General features: G+C 39.8%; 1 protein-coding gene and 1 non-coding gene across 2 annotated transcripts in view; both read left to right on the plus strand.

Moving 5' to 3' along the window:
• Positions 1-21,318, plus strand: part of EXOC4 (exocyst complex component 4) — an 822,005-nt gene that overhangs the window by 745,049 nt on the left and 55,638 nt on the right. Inside the window, exons 15-16 of the mRNA XM_065883517.1 lie at positions 9,347-9,488; positions 18,615-18,793. Of these exons, the coding sequence (XP_065739589.1) occupies positions 9,347-9,488; positions 18,615-18,793 (321 nt within the window). The remainder of the gene's footprint in view (positions 1-9,346; positions 9,489-18,614; positions 18,794-21,318) is intronic.
• Positions 1,891-1,997, plus strand: LOC136128666 (U6 spliceosomal RNA). Its single transcript, XR_010656252.1, has one exon. It is a non-coding gene; the product is annotated as a U6 spliceosomal RNA (small nuclear RNA).

Genomic DNA, 21,318 nt, shown 5'->3' on the forward strand with positions numbered 1-21,318 from the left:
TTACTCCTTTGGGAAACAATAGAAAAGAGTATGGTTTCACAGAGATGAAAATTACTCTTAAGCATCATCCACAAAATTAAGTGCAAGTTATTTTTTTTAATTGAAGTATAGTTGATTTACAATGTTGTGTTAGTTTCTGGTGTACAGCAAAGTGATTCATATATATATATATATATATATATATATATATATATTCTTTTTCAGATTCTTTTCCATTATAGGTTATTACAAGATATGGACTATAGTTCCCTGGGCTATACAGTAGGACCTTGTTGTTCACCTATTTTATATATAACAGTGTGTATCTGTTAATCCCAAACTCCTAATTTATCCCTCCCCCCTTTCCCCTTTGGTAACCATAAGTTTGTTTTAAGTGTCTGTGAGTCTATTTCTGTTTTGTAAATAACTTCATTTGTATAATTTTTTTAGATCCCACATATAAGTCATATCATATGATATTTGTCTTTGTGTGACTTACTTCACTTAGTATGATAATTTCTAGGTCCATCCATGTTGCTGCAAATGGCAAAAGTGCAATTTCTTTGTCAAAGCTGGTCTTCGGGTTCTTTTGGTGTAGGTTTTGTTTTGGTTTTGCCTTAGCCTTATAATAATACATTCCCAAATAAATGTTATTGAACATCTGGGACATTGGGCTGGGCAGTGAGTGGGACAGGCATATTTTTTCAGCCCCAAATAGTTACTATCTATAGTTAGGAGACTATAGGACATTTCAGAGGAGAGAGAGGGGAGTGATAGGGAGAGGTTCCAAAGAACACTAAGAATTTATATTGCCCATCATCTTATGATTAATAGTGGGAAAAGATGTAACATGTTTACATGTTACAGTTTTTAAAAATCTCTTTTATTTGCCCTTCTTCCTCTATAAGGGTGGACAAAAAAGAGCTCCCTTCCAGAAGCAGCAGTGAAAAGGCTTAGCATTCTTTTTTTTTTTTTTTTTTTTGCGGTACGCAGGCCTCTCACTGTTGTGGCCCCTCCCGTTGCGGAGCACAGGCTCCGGACGCGCAGGCTCAGCGGCCATGGCTCACGGGCCCAGCCGCTCCGCGGCATGCGGGATCTTCCCGGACTAGGGCACGAACCCGTGTCCCCTGCATCGGCAGGTGGACTCTCAACCACCGCGCCACCAGGGAGGCCCAAGGCTTAGCATTCTTGTTGCATGGCTATGAGATACAAAAGGATTCGTTGTTTGGGTGTGATGTTTCATAGAGCAGGCTGTATTTCCAGAGCTGGTTATACACATGTGTATGCATGTACATACAAGTTCTAATCTGAATAATGCATAATATGTCCCCATACTTTACAATCATAATTTTATAGGTCAAGGAGCAATTTGAGTCAGCATTTTGGTTTTCAAAATCAATTGACTTTGCTAGTTTAAACCCAAAATTTCTAAAGTAATCGGGACTGAGAAGAGGTAGTTACTGTTTGGGGACAGAAGAACCATTGCTTCTGAAATAGGAAGCAAAATGGAGAGAACCTACCAAACATGTTTCTTAGATAAGGCCCATACTTATGTAGAAAAGAACTTAAAACTAGGTTCTAAATTGTTAGGAGAGTGGGAAAGAGTGACTATATGACTTGATAATAGGGGCTAACGCTAGGGCTGTTGGCAAAGAGTAGCTAGGTGTTAAAAATGTGTTTCAGGAAAGAGAAAGAGTGATCGGAAGAGTCACCATGAAATTTTAGCTTGGAGTAATTGGCTTAGTTAAGGAGGAAGAACGTCTCTATCATAAGAAAATTCAAATTAGATGCTAATAAGACAGTAGATGCTTTAGCATGTGAAAATCACCTATCCATACCAGAAGCCAGTAGGTTTCATAGATAAATAATTTAAGAATACTTGTAGTAAAAAAAAAAAAAAGAGTACTTATAGTGCTCGCTTCGACAGCACATATACTAAAATTGGAACGATACAGAGAAGACTAGCGTGGCCCCTGCGCAAAGATGATGCGCAAATTCATGAAGCGTTCCATGTTTTTAAGCAAAAGAAAAATACTTATAAGTGCCTAATGTGTACAAAGCACTGGGGTGGAGGAAGGTTAGCATACATATGCTGCAAATAATTTAAGGGAATGAATAAAAAGTAGGGATAGTGGGCTTCCCTGGTGGCGCAGTGGTTGAGAGTCCACCTGCCCATGCAGGGGACATGGGTTCGTGCCCCAGTCTGGGAAGATCCCACATGCCGCGGAGCGGCTGGGCCCGTGAGCCAGGACCGCTGAGCCTGCGCGTCTGGAGCCTGTGCTCTGCAACGGGAGAGGCCACAGCAGTGAGAGGCCCGCGTACCGCAAAAAAAAAAAAAAAAAAGTAGGGATAGTGGTGCAGAGAAGTTAAGAAGGCTGAGGATAGAGCTAGCTGGCATTAGAGTTCCAACTTGGATCTGTGGTATTATAGTGTAGGACACTTTTAAATCCTATCCTAGTGTTGGGCTTGATAGTAGCATATCCCATAGGTATTTAAGGAGAAAATAGAAGTTAGATGGAGGTCTCCTGTCACAGCCCCCATTGACTCTGTAAGCCCCAGGAGTTCTTAGTGTCACAGGCTAATTGGCATCCTTCATTTTATTTTTTTATAATGTGTGCCAGATTACAGCATCAAAGGATCTCAAAATTATTTCCAAAATCTAATAATACATTGTTCTAGGAGTTAGGACGGTCCTATTGCCACCATTTTCTAAATAGGAAAACTGAAGATTGAAAACTAAATAATTTTATCCCAGGTTCAAGCAGAGATCTTATGTGGTATCTGTACAAACAGGAAGAGCAGTCAGAAATAACGATTCTACCAAAATTTGATCTTCTGAACTGTTTCCCAGTGAGAAAATCTCATGAGATCATTCTTCATTGTCTTTTCCCATCTTCTAAAAAGTCTGAATTCACAGAGTTAACCTTACTTTTCCTGCTATGAGCATCTTCCCCTTTTCAATTGATCACTTTCGTGACAGCTGATACTAGTGTAAGCTAATACTGCAGCCATTTCAGATAATATTGCAGGTGCAAAAGGACATCCTCCTATGAATCAATTAAAGAAGTCACAGTAAGTTGCCATTGAAAGTGTAGCAGCTGCATCCTTGAAAACAGATGCTCTTCTGGGTCTGAATGTGTTCAATTTGACTAATTTTAAGACCTAAACAGATTTCAGTCTGGTTAATATTAGGATGTGGAACCACTTGAGACATCCTAATGTCCTAGGCTGATTGCTTCTCCGTGACAGTTAGTATATGGCTTTCCTGGAGAGATGCTGAGTATCCGATATGCCAGGGATTTTATTTCAATAGAAGAGAGAGACCCCCAAGTCTTGGCTTCAGGAAGGTGGACTCATGAAATCAAGGTGACTTCTAAAGGCAATACAATTTATAGAAAAAGTACTTAGGCTGTAGGGGTTGGCCAGAATTGTCTTAAATAGTACTTTTGCAAGATTCCTAGACAGCCCAGGAAACCAGCTGTAATAAATTACTTCCCTATCCTACTCTGTCCCTAGGATATACTCAAGGAACTAAAGTGAAAGTTATAGTTGTAAATGGCAAGTCATTCCTTCTCCTGCCTGATCTTTATCGATCTGTTATTATATGAATTATTTGTCATGTTATATTGGTCAATTAAATCATTTGTTCTGTTTAAAAAGGCCTTGATCAAGCTCCTGTAATGTCTCCTGTTATTCTGCTGGCCCTGAAAATGTGGGTGCATGTGTGTGTATGTGTGTGTGTGTGTATAAAATCCCTTACTTGAAGGAGTTAATGATCTGGTAGGGATACATACTGATAAACAGATAATATCAATGGAATATGATAACTAATAGAACTGTGTGAAAAACACAACCAGAGGAACAAATGACCCTGCCTGGAGAATCGGGAAAGACTTTCTGAGCCAGAAAGCATGAATAGTTCAGAAAGAGGAATAAGAGCCATCAAAGGTATAGAATCCTAAAACACCATAATATGTTTAAGGAATTTGCTTTAAAAGGATGGCAGGTCAAAGGGCCCAGAGTTGCAGAAGAGAGAAGTTGGAGAGGAAGGAGAAAGTGATGAAAGATGGAGAAAAACTGAAGTGTTGGGCAGAAACCCAAAATCATGGAAAGCCTTGCTAAGGAGGTTCATGATATAAGCAATGGGAAACATTGATACTGTTTTTACAAGTAATTGACATAGTCAAATTTTGTGTCTTAGATAAATAACTGTTTAACATATTTAATTAGCTAAATATGGAAGATTGAAGTAAGGTAGGGGCCAGGCACTGAGGCAAAGACATCAGTTAGGAGACTATTGCGGTAGTCCATGGAAGAGATGAGGGCTCCACCAAGAAAGTGAGCAGATATAGAAACGACAAAATATATTAAGAAAACGTTTAGGGAATAAAGTTGGCAGAAATTATTCCTTGCTGAGGGGAGTGAGAGAGGAGACAGAGGAGATTACTCTCAGTATTTGCAGCTGAGATTTCCTAGATTTATATACCACCAATAGAAAGAGAATTCAGGATAAAGAGCAGATGCTAAAGATAGACTTTAGTTTTGAACACATTGCATTTGAGAGGCCTGCAGGATGTACAGTAAAGATAGCTTACAGACAGTTGATCGAATGTAGTTTAGGAGTCAACAATTCCAAGATAATAGCAAAAACCATGAAAATTTGGCTTCCCTGGTGGCGCAGTGGTTGAGAGTCTGCCTGCCGATGCAGGGGACACGGGTTCGTGCCCCGGTCTGGGAAGATCCCACATGCCACGGAGCGGCTGAGCCTGCGCGTCCGGAGCCTGTGCTCCGCAACAGTGAGAGGCCCGCGTACCGCAAAAAAAAAAAAAAACCATGAAAATTGATGAGCTCACTCAGAGAGAACATATAGAATGACAAGCAAGGGAGACCAATAGAGAAAAAAAATCCCTGGGAACCCCAGCATTTATGGGTGGGCTAAAGGAAGAGTATCCAGTGAAGGAAATTATTAAAACAACGGCAGAGAGGTGAAAGGACACCCAGAGAATTTTGGTGCCATACAAGCCAAAAGAAAGCAGAATTTCAAGAAGGAAATGGGCAGTCCTGTGGAATGTAGCAGAGAGCCTTTCTTAGAGTAGGATTGAAAAGTGCCCAATGGATTTGGCAATTAGGATACCATTGGTGACTATTATCAGAATAATTATTTAATAAACAGGTGAAAGCAGAAATCAGATTATGGCACATGGAAGAATTAATGGAAGGCAAGACTATGGAGAAAGCAAATGCTGACAGTCCTTTTGAAGTCTTAGTAAGAATCTGAGGGACTTCCTTGGTGGCACAGTGGTTAAGAATCTGCCTGCCAATGCACTGGACACGGATTCAAGCCTTGGTCCGGGAAGATCCCACATGCCATGGAGCAATTAAGCCTGTGTGCCACAACTACTGAAGCGCACGCTCTAGAGCCCGTGAGTCACAACTACTGAGCCCACGAGCCACAACTACTGAAGCCCGCGTGCCTAGAGCCCGTGCTCCACAACAAGAGAAGCCACCACATGAGACGCCTGCGCACCGCAACCAAGAGTAGCCCCCGCTCGCTGCAACTAGACAAAGCCCGTGCACAGCAACAAAGACCCAATGCAGCCAAAAATAAATAAATAAATACAATATTTAAAAAAAAAAAAAAGAATCTGAAGTGCTCAACAGAGGAGTTAAGAGAGTGGGAAGGACAAAGTGCCTGGGGAGCACAGCATGAATTTGGGAAAGTTGCTGAGAAAGAGAAAGGAACTAGCCAAGTACTAGTGAAGGATTGACAGGTGGTAGTGAAGACTTTTGGGGGATTAAAATCCAGAAAATGTTAGTGGCAACAGTCTGTACTTTGTTCTGTTTTCCTGTCAAAAGATGAGTCGCAGAATCAGCCCAGGATTAGATCAGGTTGCCACAGAAGAATCTACCTAGAGGGTCATTGGCCAGACAGTGGCATATGGCCACCTCCAGCCACAAGCAAGGCTGGGAATGCAGACATTTAGCTTCTCATAGTCTACTGTGGAGTGAACAAGAGAGAGTTTGCTATATCTGTTGGTTCACCTAACAAGCAGTGTCTGCCCCAGAGACCAAGGTTCAGCATCCTTATATAAACCAACCAATTTAGCACAGAAAGCCCCAGTGACGTTGCCACAAATAGTTAGGCGTCTCAAAGATGCATGCTTTTATGCAGTGGTTGTAAGAGGAACAAGGATACTTTGAATGATCTGATGTGCCCCATCCCCAGTATTAGAAAAACAGCTCAAAGTGCATATCTTAATAAAATAATCAAGTACTAATATTGTTAAAGCCTGATATATGTGGGCTCCGCCAATGTGAAGGGCAATCCCTGATATAAATATACAGCCAGGAACCTCTGAAAGAGTGTGTGTGTGTGGGTGTCCAGTAACCTCCTATCTTGACTATAATCTCCCAAGCAGATTCTCTCAGCATTGCTTTTTTGTAGATTTCCATTTGACATTTGAGAGCTAGGTAATTGTTTTGTGTTGGCTTTGCAATGCTCAGCACTTCTTTTCTCAGTATATTCCTTCTTGTTAAGAAAACTTCATAAGTTTCAGTGAGTCCTGAGGCATTCTCAGACCAGCTTTTCAGTGGGGCCCCGGGCATCAGTTTTCATGTGCTTTACTAAAATGTTATTTTTGCTGTAGATTACAGTCTAGCTAAAGGTACAGCATGCTGCTATTCTAAACTATTGCAAGTTTTATGTAGGCTGCTTTCCTGGCTATTAACTTATTCTACTTGGATTCTTTTTTTTTTTTTTTTTTTAATTTGCAGAGTTTGGCCAGTCAGCTGCTACACATGATGAAATTACGTATTTCTATAAGAAGAAAGGGAATGTTTTTTAACTTGGTGAAATTTGTCCAAAATGCCTTTGGTAGGTTGGGAGATTAGTATAGCCTTAGACCTTGGACCATGAGCCCAGTTTCCTTAGGGTCTGATTTCTTCCTTTTTATTTATTTATTTAAAGTTATTTATTTTATTTATTTATTTTTGGCTGCACTGGGTCTTCGTTGCTGTGTGTGGGCTTTCTCTAGTTGAGGAGAGCGGGGGCTACTCTTCGTTGCGGTGTGTGGGCCTCTCATTGCGGTGGCTTCTCTTGTTGCAGAGCATGGGCTCTAGAGCGCAGGCTCAGTAGTTGTGGCGCACAGGCTTAGTTGCTCCGTGGCATGTGGGATCTTCCCAGACCAGGGCTTGAACCCATGTCCCCTGCATTGGCAGGCAGATTCTTAACCACTGCGCCATGAGTGAAGCCCCTTTCCCTTTTTTTATTGATATATACGTTGCTCTTCATGGCACAGGTAGTGTCACACAACAGAGGAATCAAAAGCACTAAAATGCCTTGAAATATTAGACTAGTGTTACTTATAGTTGCTTTCATCCAGTCTGCCAAAAGAAAACATTATGAAGGCAGTAATCTCACGTTGCAGTCAAACAACTTGAATAATGATAGCATTAGAAGGAAAGCAGTGTCTACATCCAGTCCTGCAGACCGAGTTAGTGAACATCTCAGACGATGCCAAGACTGGTAATAAGTTTAAATCTCCATTGCTATATTTCCTTCCTCCTTACACGTCTGTTCCCTTGAACAAAATTCTTTTTTGTGTGTGTTTGCCATGATATTTTAATTTATTGAAGTCTGTTTCCACTGAGGAGAACTTAACCTTTTAATTCTTGACGGTCTCTCCAGGCTCGTCTCTGTGCTTGGCTGAGTCTAGGAATAGATGCAGCTCTGAAAGCCCACAACTGCAGATATGCCTTCTACTACGTCTGTTGACTCCCTGCTCTGTAAGGTGGACACCTCCCAAGTTAGCCAGTAGTGCCTCGCCAAATCCCATGTCCCCTAAGTCCAGGGAGCCCTTCTTCCAAATGACACTGCATCCTCTGAGAAGGAGAAGAATTTTCACATGGAAAAGCAAAAGATACTAATAAATGGAAATTGAACCTCAAGGTGGATGGAATTATATCTTTTAAGTACCTTGTTGCTATAATTAAGCTTAGGACTCTTAACCTGGACAAATCGCTTGCTAAAGAATAATTATTACTTGTGTTTATTATTTATATTAATATTCAGTGAGTTTTACGTGCTATTGTCCGAAGCACTTTATCTACATTAACCCATTCAATACTCCCAACAGCTGTAACTTATTCAGTGTTCCCAACAACATTCTGAAGGTATGTTATCTCCATTTTACAGAAGAAACTGAGGCGGAAGGAATTTGTCATTAGCTCTTGGTCACAATAATAAGTAAATAGTGGAGACAGGACTCAAGGCCAGCCTTTGAGGCTCTAGAGAACTCAAAGAACTTTTGAATTAAATTGCCGAATTATTGTTGATGATCTTTGAGAAATAATGGGGAACTGGATACACAACAGAAGTCTAGACATAAGGAAATGTAGTTTACATTTTTGCTATTTAGTATTTTCCTGTAGAAAATGGCAAATGCTATTAAATATTTTATCAATTACCTGTAAGAGATAGAGAAGGTAGGTTTATCAAATTTTCCCAAAAGACCTTTTTAGGGCTTTTCACCGATTGTCAGTAAGCTCTGTTTGAGTTAAGGAGAATGCAGCACATCCTGTTCCCTCGCCCCACACCACCCCAGGAGATTCTAGGCTTACATGCAAGGAGCACAGCTTCTAGAACAAGGGAATTGATCACTCTTTCTAGACAGGTCAGACCACTCTGTGGTATTTATTATGTTTGGTCCTAAGTCCCACATTTCAAGGGAAATATAGAACAATTGGAGTTTTTTTTTGGTGAATTATGAGAATTATAAAATGACTCAGTTGGATTATTTGGAGAATAGTTGAAAGTCTGGGGACATTTAGCCCAAAAAGGAGAAGACTTCAGGGAAGCCAAAAGAGATATCTTTAGTACTTGAAGTACTGACACAATTAAGAGTGATTGTTAAGTTGGCAGAACCAGGGCCAATGATTAGAAGTCAATGACAACAGACATGGCTTGATGTAAGATGGTCATATCTTTCTTAGATGGAATAGGCTGCCACAAGAGGAATTGAGTTTCCTTACACAAATATTTGTGTGGGTGTGCAAGCAGAAGCTGAACAGCCACTTGAAGATGTACAGATAATACAAGCATAGACCACATGGTTGGGCTAGATTACTAAGTTCACTTCCAACTCTGAGCTCCTGTTTCTGTCATTCTGCAAGACAATCAGCTGGGCTTTTATGCTTAATCAAGTACCGAAATAGTCTGTCATGTCTCAGATGTCTGATGCTGCCAACACTAGTATTAGCCAAATTGATAAAAACAACATGATGAACAACAAAATCATATGTCATTTCAAAAACTATCTGTAGGCATCTAATGAAATGATTGGTGTTTTGTCCTCACCCCTTCTTTCAGATCTGTCTCCTGCTCAAGATAACCACGTGAATGTGGATCTCCCGCCAGTGTCAGAGCAGATCATGCAGACTCTGAGCGAACTTGCAAAATCTTTCCAGGACATGGCTGACCGCTGCTTGCTGGTCCTACACCTGGAAGTCAGGTATGACACAGCCAAGCACAAGACTGTGATTTAATTGCACTGTGGGTCATAAATCACTCACTGATGTCTGGAGAGTATCACTATCATTTTTGGTTCGTATTATAGATGTCTTTTTTTTTTTTACACTGAAAGTGATTTTTAGTGTTAAAATTTTTAAGCACACGCTGTATTGTGAATATGGTGGTTTGGAGTTTGCATGGCCTATGACATCAGAATGATCTAGATTGGAATGTCTATACTAGTTGGCTAGGCCATCTTAAGTTAATTAACTTTACTAACTCAGTTTCCTCCTCTTAAAAATAGGAACAGTAATTTCTAACTTAGAGATTTTATAAACGAAATGATAAGTTATAAGTACAATGCCTACCACAGAGTAAGTGCTCAAAATATGGTAGCTTTTCGACTATGATGACTTTATTGCCATTGATATTTTTAGTAAGGTACTATGCTAATCTGTACTAAGAAGGGAGTATACAGATGCTAGAACCACGATCCCTTTCTTTAAGAACCTAAAACCGGGACTTCTCCGGTGGCGCAGTAGATGAGACTCCGCACTCCCAATGCAGGGGGCCCAAGTTTGATCCCTGGTCAGGGAACTAGATCCCACATTCATGCTGCTACTAAGAGTTCACACATCACAACTAAGAAGCTGGCAAGCCGCAACTAAGGAGCCCTGGAGCTGCAACTAAGGAGCCCACCTGCTGCAACTAAGACCCTGTGCCACCAAATAAAGAAATAAATATTTTAAAAAAAAAGAACCTAAAGCCCAATTGAAGACATTAAGTTCAATCATAATTCAAGAAGTTTCCAAGATACGATATTCTTGGACTCTTGCTTCTTCCCCTGAAGTGTAGAATATTCTGATTAACTTTGGTAGACTCTATTATCACACCTCTAGAAACGGTAGGAAGAAAAGACCAGAAAGTCTCCAATCATTTATTTATTCATTCAATAAATATTTATTGAGTGCTGTCTTTGTTCCAGACAGTGGTCTAAGAATTGGGATACAACAATGACAAAAACACTCAAGGTCCCTACTTTCATAGAGCTACATTCTAATTGGGGTAAACAGCCAGTGAGTAAATAAAAAGGGAAATTTCAGCTTAGTGTAACTAAAAAAATAAAATAGCAGAATGGAATTAAACCATGCTATCAAATAGAAATATAAAGTGAGCTACACATGTGAACCACATAAATAATTTAAATATTCTAATGGTTCCATTTGAAAATATAGAAACACGTAAATCATAATATATTTTATCCAACCTGGTATATCCAAAATATTATCATTTCAATGTGGAATTAACATAAAAATTATTGATCTATTTTGCATTTTTTTGTCCTAAGCCTTTGAAATCTACTTCATCTTTTACGCTATGGCCCGTCAAAATTTGGATTAGTCACGTCACAAGTGTTCAATGGCCACATGTAGCTATTGTTATACTGGACAGTGCAGAGAATGGCTAGGGTTGATGAGAAAGGGAGATCTGGTATTTTGTTTCATAGATAAAATGGCCAGGGAAATTGTGACAAAGTACCAAGAAAGAGCCATCTGTACAAAGACCTAGTGGAGAAGAGTTTCAGGCAGGGAGGGGCACTCACGAGGTCCTGAGACAAAACCAAACTGGCAGATTTGAGGAACAGAGAGGAGTCCAGTATGATTGTAGCCCGGTGAATAAGGAGGTGGGGAGGAATGGAAGGAAAGGTAAAGAGGCAGGCTGGAGCCTGATCACGTGGGGTCATGGAGCCCGACTCATTATAGGGTCTTACAGACCACGTGAAGAGTTCGGATTGTTTTATTTTTTTTATTGAAGTGTAGTTGATTTACAGTGTTGTGCCATTCTCTGCTGTACAGCATGAGTTCATATTTTATTCTAAGTGCATCAAGAAGCTATTAGAAGGTTTAAAGCAAGGGGGAGATATTCATTCGTTCATTCACTCATTCACATTTTTAGAAGATCACTCTGGCTGTCGTATGGGGAAAAAATTGCCGGGAGAAATATGAATGGAAGCAGAGGGATCAGTTAAGACGAGATATGAGCACCAGAATGACAGAGGTGAAGGCGTGAGAAGTGTCGGATTTGGGACATGTTCTCAAGGTAGAGCTGATATATTGATAGATTGGATTGGGTCAGGACTGGTGGCAGTGAGAGAAAGAAAGGACTCCAGGAAAACCACAGCTTTGGGGCCAGGACTCCAGGGAAACCACAGAGCAAAACTATGTGGATGCCAAGACCATTGAGTGAAGTGAGAGAGACTGAGGGACTGAGAAAGGTTGGGGGAGGGGTAGAAATCAAGAATTCCGTTCTGGTGATGTTTGGTTTGAGATGCTTATTAGACATCTGGGTACCAATGTCAAATAGACAGTTGGATATATAGTTTTGAAGCATCAGGATCAAAAACCTCAGGATCAGAAAGTGTATAGTAATACATTTTCTTTTGTATTACTGTGAGACATTATTAAAGTTGATAGAGTATTGCCTTTTTGTTTCGAGTCTTTTAGTAGATTTAGGTTTTAAAAATGTAAATAGGATTTTGGTTCATATGTTTGGACTCCTGTTAGAACTTGGCTACCTTGCAGGTGTGCTCAGGCAAAGCTTACTTGATAATGTATTGTTGATGTCACTTCTTTTGTATGCTGCTTGCTTTTTGCATTCTTCATTATCTTGTCCAGTGAGTTACTTCTGTATTGCTTGTGAAGACCTTCGAGTAGGGCAACTGAAGTGGCATGGTAGATTTCGAGTCTGTTTTACTCAGCATTATTTCTGATCTTATTTCTTACATTCAGTTGTTGAGAAATAAAGGCTTTTCCTCTATGATTTCTGATTTGTTTTATGATAAGTGTTAGATTTGTTTTCTATTTATTTACAAGCTGACGGTGAAATAAATCGGGTATTTTCTGTGAGTAAGATAAACGCAATCGACGGGGGGAAAAAAACACCCAGTAACACTCTGATGGCTCTGTTACCTGGGCTGCGCAGAAGAACAAGGGAACGTCAAGTTAATTACTGTCACGGCTCCTGGAATTTATGCCATTGGTTGTGTGGGTTCACGGTGTGCTCTTCATTTGGAATGCTCAGCCTGTAGTGTGTAGTCAATTCCAAGTGGGATACTTTCAAGGCATCTTTGCCTTACCCAAAGGTCTTTGAGTAAGATCTTTTCAATCCTTGACCTCTATCCTGCCCTTTTTATTTTTGTACATATTGGCAGTACTGTTCTTAATAATGCCGAACATATTTTAGTCATTGTTTATTAACTTTACAAGAAACCATTCAATGCTGTAACACCTATTGCTATATCTCCTTCATCATTAGTTTAAAAACAGAAAAAGATCGTTTTAAGAATAGATAACAAAAAAAGACGGAGTTTTAGAGTCCTGGATGCAGAATTATCTTTCCCTGACTTTAAATGAAAACACTAAACATGTTTATTTTTTCCAAATTAAATTTCCTTATGTCTTCATTTAACATGGTTTCAACATTCAGGTTGCTTTCCTATGAATGTGCTCCAAATTGTCTTTGTTCCTGTTCAAGTATGGTACAAAAAACTAGACAGAACACTCCACGTACTGCTCAGATAGTGAATGTTGACACATTTCATTCACTCCTTGTCACAGTAAGGAGCTTTTGTTTGTTTGTACAGTTGATGATAGAAAATGAATAAGGAAAATCTCAAATAAATCACTAATGTAGTTGTCCAAAGCTAGAATAGAGGAGATGGCTAAGTGCTCTGGGCACCCACGGTGGGTGACTGTGGAAGAAACCATTAGCACATAGAAGGCAGGAATCAGGTGTGCCTCCTTCACTGCTCTGGCTCCAGAACCTGGAACAGTCCTGCTGCATAATAAGTGCTCAGTGACTCTCGAGAATTAGCTGGTTTGAAATCAAACCCAGATAAAGTAAGTGTGGGCTCCCCAAACAAAACCTGTTGCTCATTAAAGAAAATGAACTGGTTTGGAGATCATTTTCACTTGGCAGTCCATGACGTATTTAAGAGGTACAAAGACTGCATGGCCAGCATCATCCTTGTCACCATCAGCAGCTAAGGTTTGTTTTGTTCCCATCCGCTGTAAAGGAGAATTAGAACTTAGGCCCTGTGGTCCAGGAGCTGGTACAATGAAGAAGTGGCTGGTTAGGCACTGTCTCTGGCACTTTTACCCAAGAAGCCACTATAATAAGAGAGCACAGATAGAATAGACCAAAAAAACTTAATGGGAAAAACTTAATGGGGAAAGCTAGCAAGTCCAGAACAACTTCAAATGCCAAAAATTTGTCTTATTCCCTCAAATATTTTATATCCATAGCCCATCTTTTTCTTTAACATTGTTAAAGTTAAAACCAAAAAGGGTTCTCCCCACCTGTGTGTCTATCCACACGTACTCTTTTTCCTCCTAATAAACACTTTATTTGTTTCACTAAAAAAAAAAAACCGAAAAGGGTTCTCAAATCCAGTAGGTTCTGTGTTGAAGGACCATCCAAAGAGCATGTGACATTTTACCTGTGTCACTGTAGGTCGCATTTAACCACTAAGCAGTGCTTTTTTAGTTTGAATCATAAGGCATGTGACACCCCCAAGAGATGAAAGACATGGTGAGACCATTAAAAATTGTTGAGGTTTTTTTTTTTTTCTATTTGAACTTTAGAAGAAGAAAATTAAGTTGCCATTTGAGTCTAAGATGCTAAGAATGTCACCTTTATCAGCTGATTTCTCTCACCATCAGGAGGGTTCTAAGTGGGTTGAACAGTAACTGCCTGTCGCTGTTGGTATCCTAAGTGTGCACTTTCTGGAAATCAACCATCCCGCTGTGTAATGAGCAATATTTGCAGAAAACCTTAACGCCAGAGTTGTGTTAAGGTCAGCAACAACATGCCAGAATTCAACAGAAAAAGAAAAAAATCCTTTTTCTGGATTTGACATTTGCCAATGACTATTTTAATTTCTTTTCATCTCTAATCATTTTGGGAGAGGAAGATAATATCTTAAAACAGTTTTTATCTCTCCTCTCTGCCACTCACTTCAGGATCGTATAAGCACTCACCTCCAATTCATAGTAATTTCCTAAGTAGTCTCTACTTCTAATTTCTACCGTTCTCCGCCATTAATTCACCCTTTATACTGTGCAGAGGCATCTTGCCAAAGCTCATATCTGATTATATAATTTCACCTCTTAAAATCCTCTTAAGACTCCCTGTGACTTCTCACATAAAGTCCAGAGTCCTTAGATGGCTCAAAGCTTATGATGACCTGGCCCCTGCGCATCTCCCCAAGCTCACCTCATGCCTCTGTCATGTGATCTGTATGTTCTAAAAGGAACTTCTGGTCATTCCTTAAAACGGTCCTCCATTCACACCCTCATGCCTCTGTATTGATATGTGGTCTTCCCATCGTCTGAGGTTGTAATGTCTATAATTTACTGTAAAAATACTTTAGCATTAATGGCTTGATTCTATTTTCAACTAAGAGTTACTTAGTTTAAATTTCAACCACAGTAGCAATCAATTTCCCTAGGCGTGAATCCCACTCCAGGGTTGATCAACTTTCATTATATCAAAAATGTCACATTCTGGAGGGACTACAACTGATGCCGTTACTGGTATCCTGATCAAAACCATATACTTTAATAATTAGCACATGAATGTCAGAATGAGTTTTTATTGGCAAAATTAATCATTAGTTGATTAGCAACCGTTAAGGTGATCACCTATCATGAAAATGAACTAGTCGTCAAGGTACTTGGATTCCCTTCCATGAGCAGGTTACAAAAATATAGCACATCCTTTGTAAAACTTAGCTTAAAATGGATCATAGCTCTAAATGTAAAACCTCAAACTATAAAACTCCTAGAAGCAAATACAGGAAGAAATCTTTGTAACTTTGTTTGGGCAAAGATTTCTTAAAGCTGACTCCCAGAGTACCACCCATAAAAGAAAAAACTGGTAAATTAAACTTCATCAAAATTTAAAACAATTCTTTGAAAGACATTGTTAAGATGAAAAGACAAGCCAAAGATTGGGAGAAAATGTTTACGAAATGCATGTCAACTTGTATCCAGCATATATAAAGAACTCTCAAAAGTTAACGATAAGAAAACAAGTCAATAAAAAAATTAGGCAAATGATGTGAACACAAACATATATAGATGGCGGGACTTCCCTGGCAGTCTGGTGGGTTGGGACTTCGCCTTCCAATGCAGGGAGTGCGGGTTCTATCCCTGGTCAGGGAGCTGGGATCCCACATGCCCCTTGGCCAAAAAAACAAAGCATAAAACAGAAGCAATATTGTAACAAGTTCAGTAACGACTTTTAAAATGGTCCAAATAAAAAAAAAATCTTAAAAAAAAAAGATGTATGGATGGCAAATAAACACATGAAAATATGTCCAGCATTATTAGTCACTAGGAAAATGCAAATTAAAACCACAATGAGACACCACTATACATCTATTAGAATGACTTAAAAAAATTTTTTTTAATTGATAAGCTCTCGAGGACATTATCCTAAGAGAAATAAGCTAGACAAAGAAAGACAACTACTGCATGGTATCACTTATATGTGGAATCTTTTTTTTAAGAAAATCACAGAAACAGAGTAGAAAAGTGGTGGCTGGAGGATGCGGGAGATAGGAAGTGGCTGGTAAAAGGGTACAAATTTCAGCTCTAAGATAAATAAGGTCTGAGGATCTAATGTAAACCAGAATGACTATAGTTGATAACACTGTATTGTATAATTGAAATTTGCTGAGACAGTAGTACTTCATGTTCTCATTGTTATAAAACAGAAACTAACACACCGTTGTAAAGCAATTATACTCCAATAAAGATGTTAAAAAAAAAAGGCTAAATATGTGAGGTGATGGGTGTGTTAATTAACTAGATGAAGGGAATCCTTTCACAGGGTGTACAGATATCAAATTACCATGGCAGGGCTTCCCTGGTGGCGCAGTGGTTGAGAGTCCGCCTGCCGATGCAGGGGACACAGGTTCGTGCCCCGGTCCCGGAGGATCCCACATGCCGCGGAGCGGCTGGGCCCGTGAGCCGTGGCCGCTGAGCCTGAACGTCCGGAGCCTGTGCTCTGCAACGGGAGAGGCCACAACAGTGAGAGGCCCACGTACCACAAAAAAAAAAAAAAAAATTACCATGGCATACACTAAATATCTTATAATTTAATGTCAATTATACCTCCATAAAGCTTAAATTAAAAAAAAAACCTGACAGCAGTAAGTGCTTTTGAGGATGTGGAGCAACCGGAACTCTTGTACATTGGTAGTAGGAAAGCAAAATAGCACACAGCTGCTTTGGAAAACAGTTTAGCAGTTTCTTATAAAATTAAACGTATATGTACCATATGATGCAGCAATCCCACTTGTAGATATTTACCCAAGAAAAAGGAAATTTTATATTTACACGAAAACCTATACACGAAGCAGCTTTATTCATAATCACCCCAAACTAGAAACAACCCAGATGTTAGCTGGTGAAGGGTTAAATTGTAGCACATCCATATGCAGGAGGCCACTCAGCAATCACAAGGAATGAACAGCAACATGGATAAATCTCAGATTGAAAGAAGCCAAACCCCAAAGGCCACATGCTGTATGATTGCATTTATATGGCATTCTGGAAGAGACAAAACCGTGGGGACTGAAAATAGAGCTGTGGCTGCAGGAGCCTTGGGGTATAAGAAGGGGCTGACTTCAAGGGTGGCACAAGGGAATTCTGGAGGTGATGGTATTGTTCTATAATTTGATTATGCTGATTCTTATACAACTGGCTGCATTTGTCAAAACTCATAAAACTGTACACTAAAACGGGTAAATTTACTGTTTGTAAATTATCTGTCAATAAACCTGACTCAAAAAAAAGAAAAATTATGGTTAAACCTATAGTTGCATCATTAGGGATGATGCCCAAGGCTGTGGCCATTTGTTTAGGAATATTTCTTGTTACCTGATGCCAACTCTAAGCATAACAGAATCCTAACTCTGAATTGTCATTATGTCTACTCCCAGTCAACCTTCCATGTCAAGATCAGACAGAGAACCTAAAACAATCCCTAAGCTTACAGAACAACCTGTTTCAACTCTGCCTGCCAATGGATGGTGCAGGGGGTTTGTTTGTTTGTTTTTAATAAATACCTGTATGAGTGGTAGAATTATTTGGCCTGCAACGTCTTTCATTACAGCTTAATACAGAGGTTATGGAGTAGCCAATCCTTACGCATCTCAGAGTTCCTTGGCAGTTAATGATACCTACCAAAAAGAACCTAAGAGTTTTACATTATCAGACTGACTCGGGGCATTTCAACATAGGAATGTACTCCTTCCTCAAGCTCACTCAGATATGTCCTCTATGACAGGTATCACCTCCTGTTCTGAACCTTTCCTCTGCAAACTTCCATGGCACCCTGGGTACACATGCTTCTGAGTGAGAAACTGTCATCTTTTGGTCATTTTTTTCTTGGTCATCCCCATTAGGCTGTGAAGTCTTTAATGGCACAAACTGTGTCTTACATTCCCAGGGCCTAGCACAATTTCTAACACACTCATACATGTTCAGTAAGTGTTTTGGTTAAGTAATAGGTTAACAATAATAAATATAATATTGCCAGCCCCTGTGCTCTATACTCTTTCTATGTAGTAGCTCCTCGGAGCACCTTATGAGGTATGTGTTGTTATCATCCCCATTTTACAGATAAGGAAACTGAGGCCTAGAGAGAGAAAGTAACTTGCCTGAAGTCACATAGCTAGTAAATGGCAATTGAAACCAAAGTTTCAAAGATCTGTGACCTCTGCCTCTCATTTTCACTACAACAGTATCTGCTTGAAAGAGATAATGCTTTTCACTCTATGCAAGCAATCTTGTCATGGAAAGGATTTTAGAGCTCATCTACTCCTCACCCCCAATGTATGGATTAAACAAGCGAGGATCACAGAAGCTGACTTGTTTGAGATCACACAGTTTTACTATAGAATAACTTAGAAGGCTTTCTGGTGAAAAGGGGGAGGGATACATAAAAATTTACAGGGCCACTGCTGTCTTAAATTTTCGGGTGCTCTGTCACAAGAAAATGGTTATTTTCATCAGAAAGAGTTATTACTAACTGCTTTCTCCATCTCTCTCCCTTTCAGGGTTCACTGTTTCCACTATCTCATCCCTCTAGCGAAGGAGGGGAACTACGCCATTGTCGCTAATGTGGAAAGTATGGATTATGACCCTCTGGTGGTCAAGCTCAACAAAGATATCAGCGCCATTGAGGAGGCCATGAGTGCCAGCCTCCAGCAGCACAAGTTCCAGTATATATTTGAAGGTCAGACCCTGCCTCTGTCCCTGGGAGTTTGGGAGGAAGGAAAGGTGAAGGTTCTCCTGATTTTCTCTATTACTGAAGTTCAAAACTTGTAGGAAAAGGTTGTTGATTTTTTTTGTCTGTTTTTCCTTTTGGTTCAAAGCTGCAGTGCCTAGCCTCTGTGTGTGTGTCTAGGTAGGCAACAGTATGGCTTCCATCTGCTCCTTCTTCATAAGGAGATTTAATCCGAGGTAAGGCAGATGGCAGCCAGGCTGCCTCCTTGACATGCTGCTCATGAGAGCTGGGTAAATTTGTGGAGTGGACCACAGATGAACTCAAGAGGAGCTCATAAAGGAAAAAGAAACACACACACACCATACAGAGACAACCCTGAAAGATCCCCTCGTTGGCTAAAATTATCACTGGAAGAGGAAGTTTTCTCTCAGAGAACGAATTGTTGTCTGAAAAACACAGAAACCTCTGATGAGCAGCAGTTTTAAGAAGGCTGCATCCATAAATGCCTTCAGGGTCGAGCAAGTAAGGAAGGGTGTGAAAGACAGTACTTTCCAAAGGCATTCGCCTTCAACATTTAAAAAAATGCACCGCCAGCCAAATCATTTTCGTGATGAATTCCTCCAAAGGACCCCTTTTAGGATTTCAAATTATATCCCCTTTATTTCTTGTTCTGCTTGGTTTATATGTAGACTTGGGGGCCAAAAGTATCTGTGGCATCTCACAGAATTGAGCCAGTGTCATTCAAAACAATTAAGAATGTACTTAGCGCAAAGGATGGTGGCAGCCTAAAGATGGAAAGAGTGTCAACGCATGACCATGTCTTGCTTTATGAAATGGTTCTGTTCTAGCAAATGTGGACCCCTTGCCCCCCAAAACAATCCTATTTTCCCATTAAATTATAGTGATGGAGATCTGTTCTGAAGGGGAGTATCCCTAAAAGACTTTAGCCAGAAAGTATGAAAAAAGGTTAGCTATTAGTCAGCCCCATGGCTCTGTGAATTGGAGACTGCAGGAATACTCTGTAGCTTGACGGTACAGGGCACATCTAAGAAATCACTTTCCTGACTACACAGAATTCCCTTCGGGCTCTTGACAGTGGCTCTTTCAAGCCCCACATATTAACATTCACATCCCAGAAGTTTCCTCTCATTTTGACCAGACATTTCTTAACATCTAATTCTGCTGGGCAGCAACATCTTCTTGAGATACAGGTATAATCCTCTGACATAGAAGAGATTTCAACTATAAAAAAAATCATAAATTTGAGGATTCCTATTTAAAAAGCTAGCTATCCCTCTGTGATATCACTTTCTAAATTCAAAAGGCATAACATTGAGTTTCCCAAGTTGGGGAGGTGGCAGTGGTCTCAGTCTTCTTGGTGTGTCAAGAAGGAGTATTCAATTTTTTTTTTAAGGAGTATTGCAATCACAGATATTGTTTAGAATTCCTGATGTATAGTGATAATACAAAGCAGACCAACTTTTAATTGGTTTATTATTATAATTGCTTATACTTAATTGGTATATACATTTATTTCTTTATTTATTATTCTCTACAAGCATTGCATTGCCTCACAGCCTCCAAGTAGGGCAGACCACACTAAAGCACTGCAGAACAAAATTCTGCGTGAAGTTACGGGCTCAGGAGAATCACAGCAAAATAACCTACAGAGGTTTTTCACGTAAACTGTCTTGCTTTAAATGTAAAATCCATGTGTGTGTTTCTTTCCCTTCGAGTGGAAAGCTTTTTACTTCGCTTTCAAATAGTAGCACATACACACGAATTTGTAGTCTTGAAGCCACACTGGGTGAGTGTAGCTGAAGCAAGAGACAGTGCCTTCTCCTGTCCTTTTTCTATATTTGTCCAAATCAAGGGAAAATTCATTCTGAAGACAGAAGGAGCCATTGACCCTGAAATTACGCCCTGAGACAAAAATAGTAGACCGCTTGTGACTAGTCAGACTAACTTTAGAATTCTGGGGAGAACATCTTGCCAGAGTCCAACTTTGTAAGAAGAAGAGAAAAAGAAGGAAGAGAGGTTTACTTATTTCCAAGTATTTAGAATTAAAGTCTAACTTCTAAGAATGGTAACCCACATGTGCCTTCTGAACCAGCATTCCTCAACTTCATTACCTAGGGTAACCTGACTGGGACCTCTTAGTTTGTTGATGTACTACCCAGCTCTTTGCTGAATTTCATAGACCTTGAGAGCAGATCACTTACGATACGCCAGAGAAGTGCACAGGTGTCTTGTAGGAACTCCACAGTTAATGCATGCTCTGCTTTTCCTTTGCACTTTGTTTCTGATTACATTCTCTCCAGTTACTACTTTAGAAGTATACTCCATTGTCAGTGTTGAGGTGTAGTAACATTAATGCCAATAGCCCATTTTCTTATTTTTACTTATGTAGGTTGCCAATCAACTTTTGAGCCAAAAGTACACCCCTACCTGTTTTGTAGGAGGAAAAGGAGACCAAACAGATCATCATATTTACATGTGTTCTTCTCCGCTTTAAAATAACTCTACAGAAAAAC

The sequence above is a fragment of the Phocoena phocoena genome, chromosome 9 (genome assembly GCF_963924675.1).
Source record: "Phocoena phocoena chromosome 9, mPhoPho1.1, whole genome shotgun sequence".
NCBI classification, from domain to species: domain Eukaryota; kingdom Metazoa; phylum Chordata; class Mammalia; order Artiodactyla; family Phocoenidae; genus Phocoena; species Phocoena phocoena.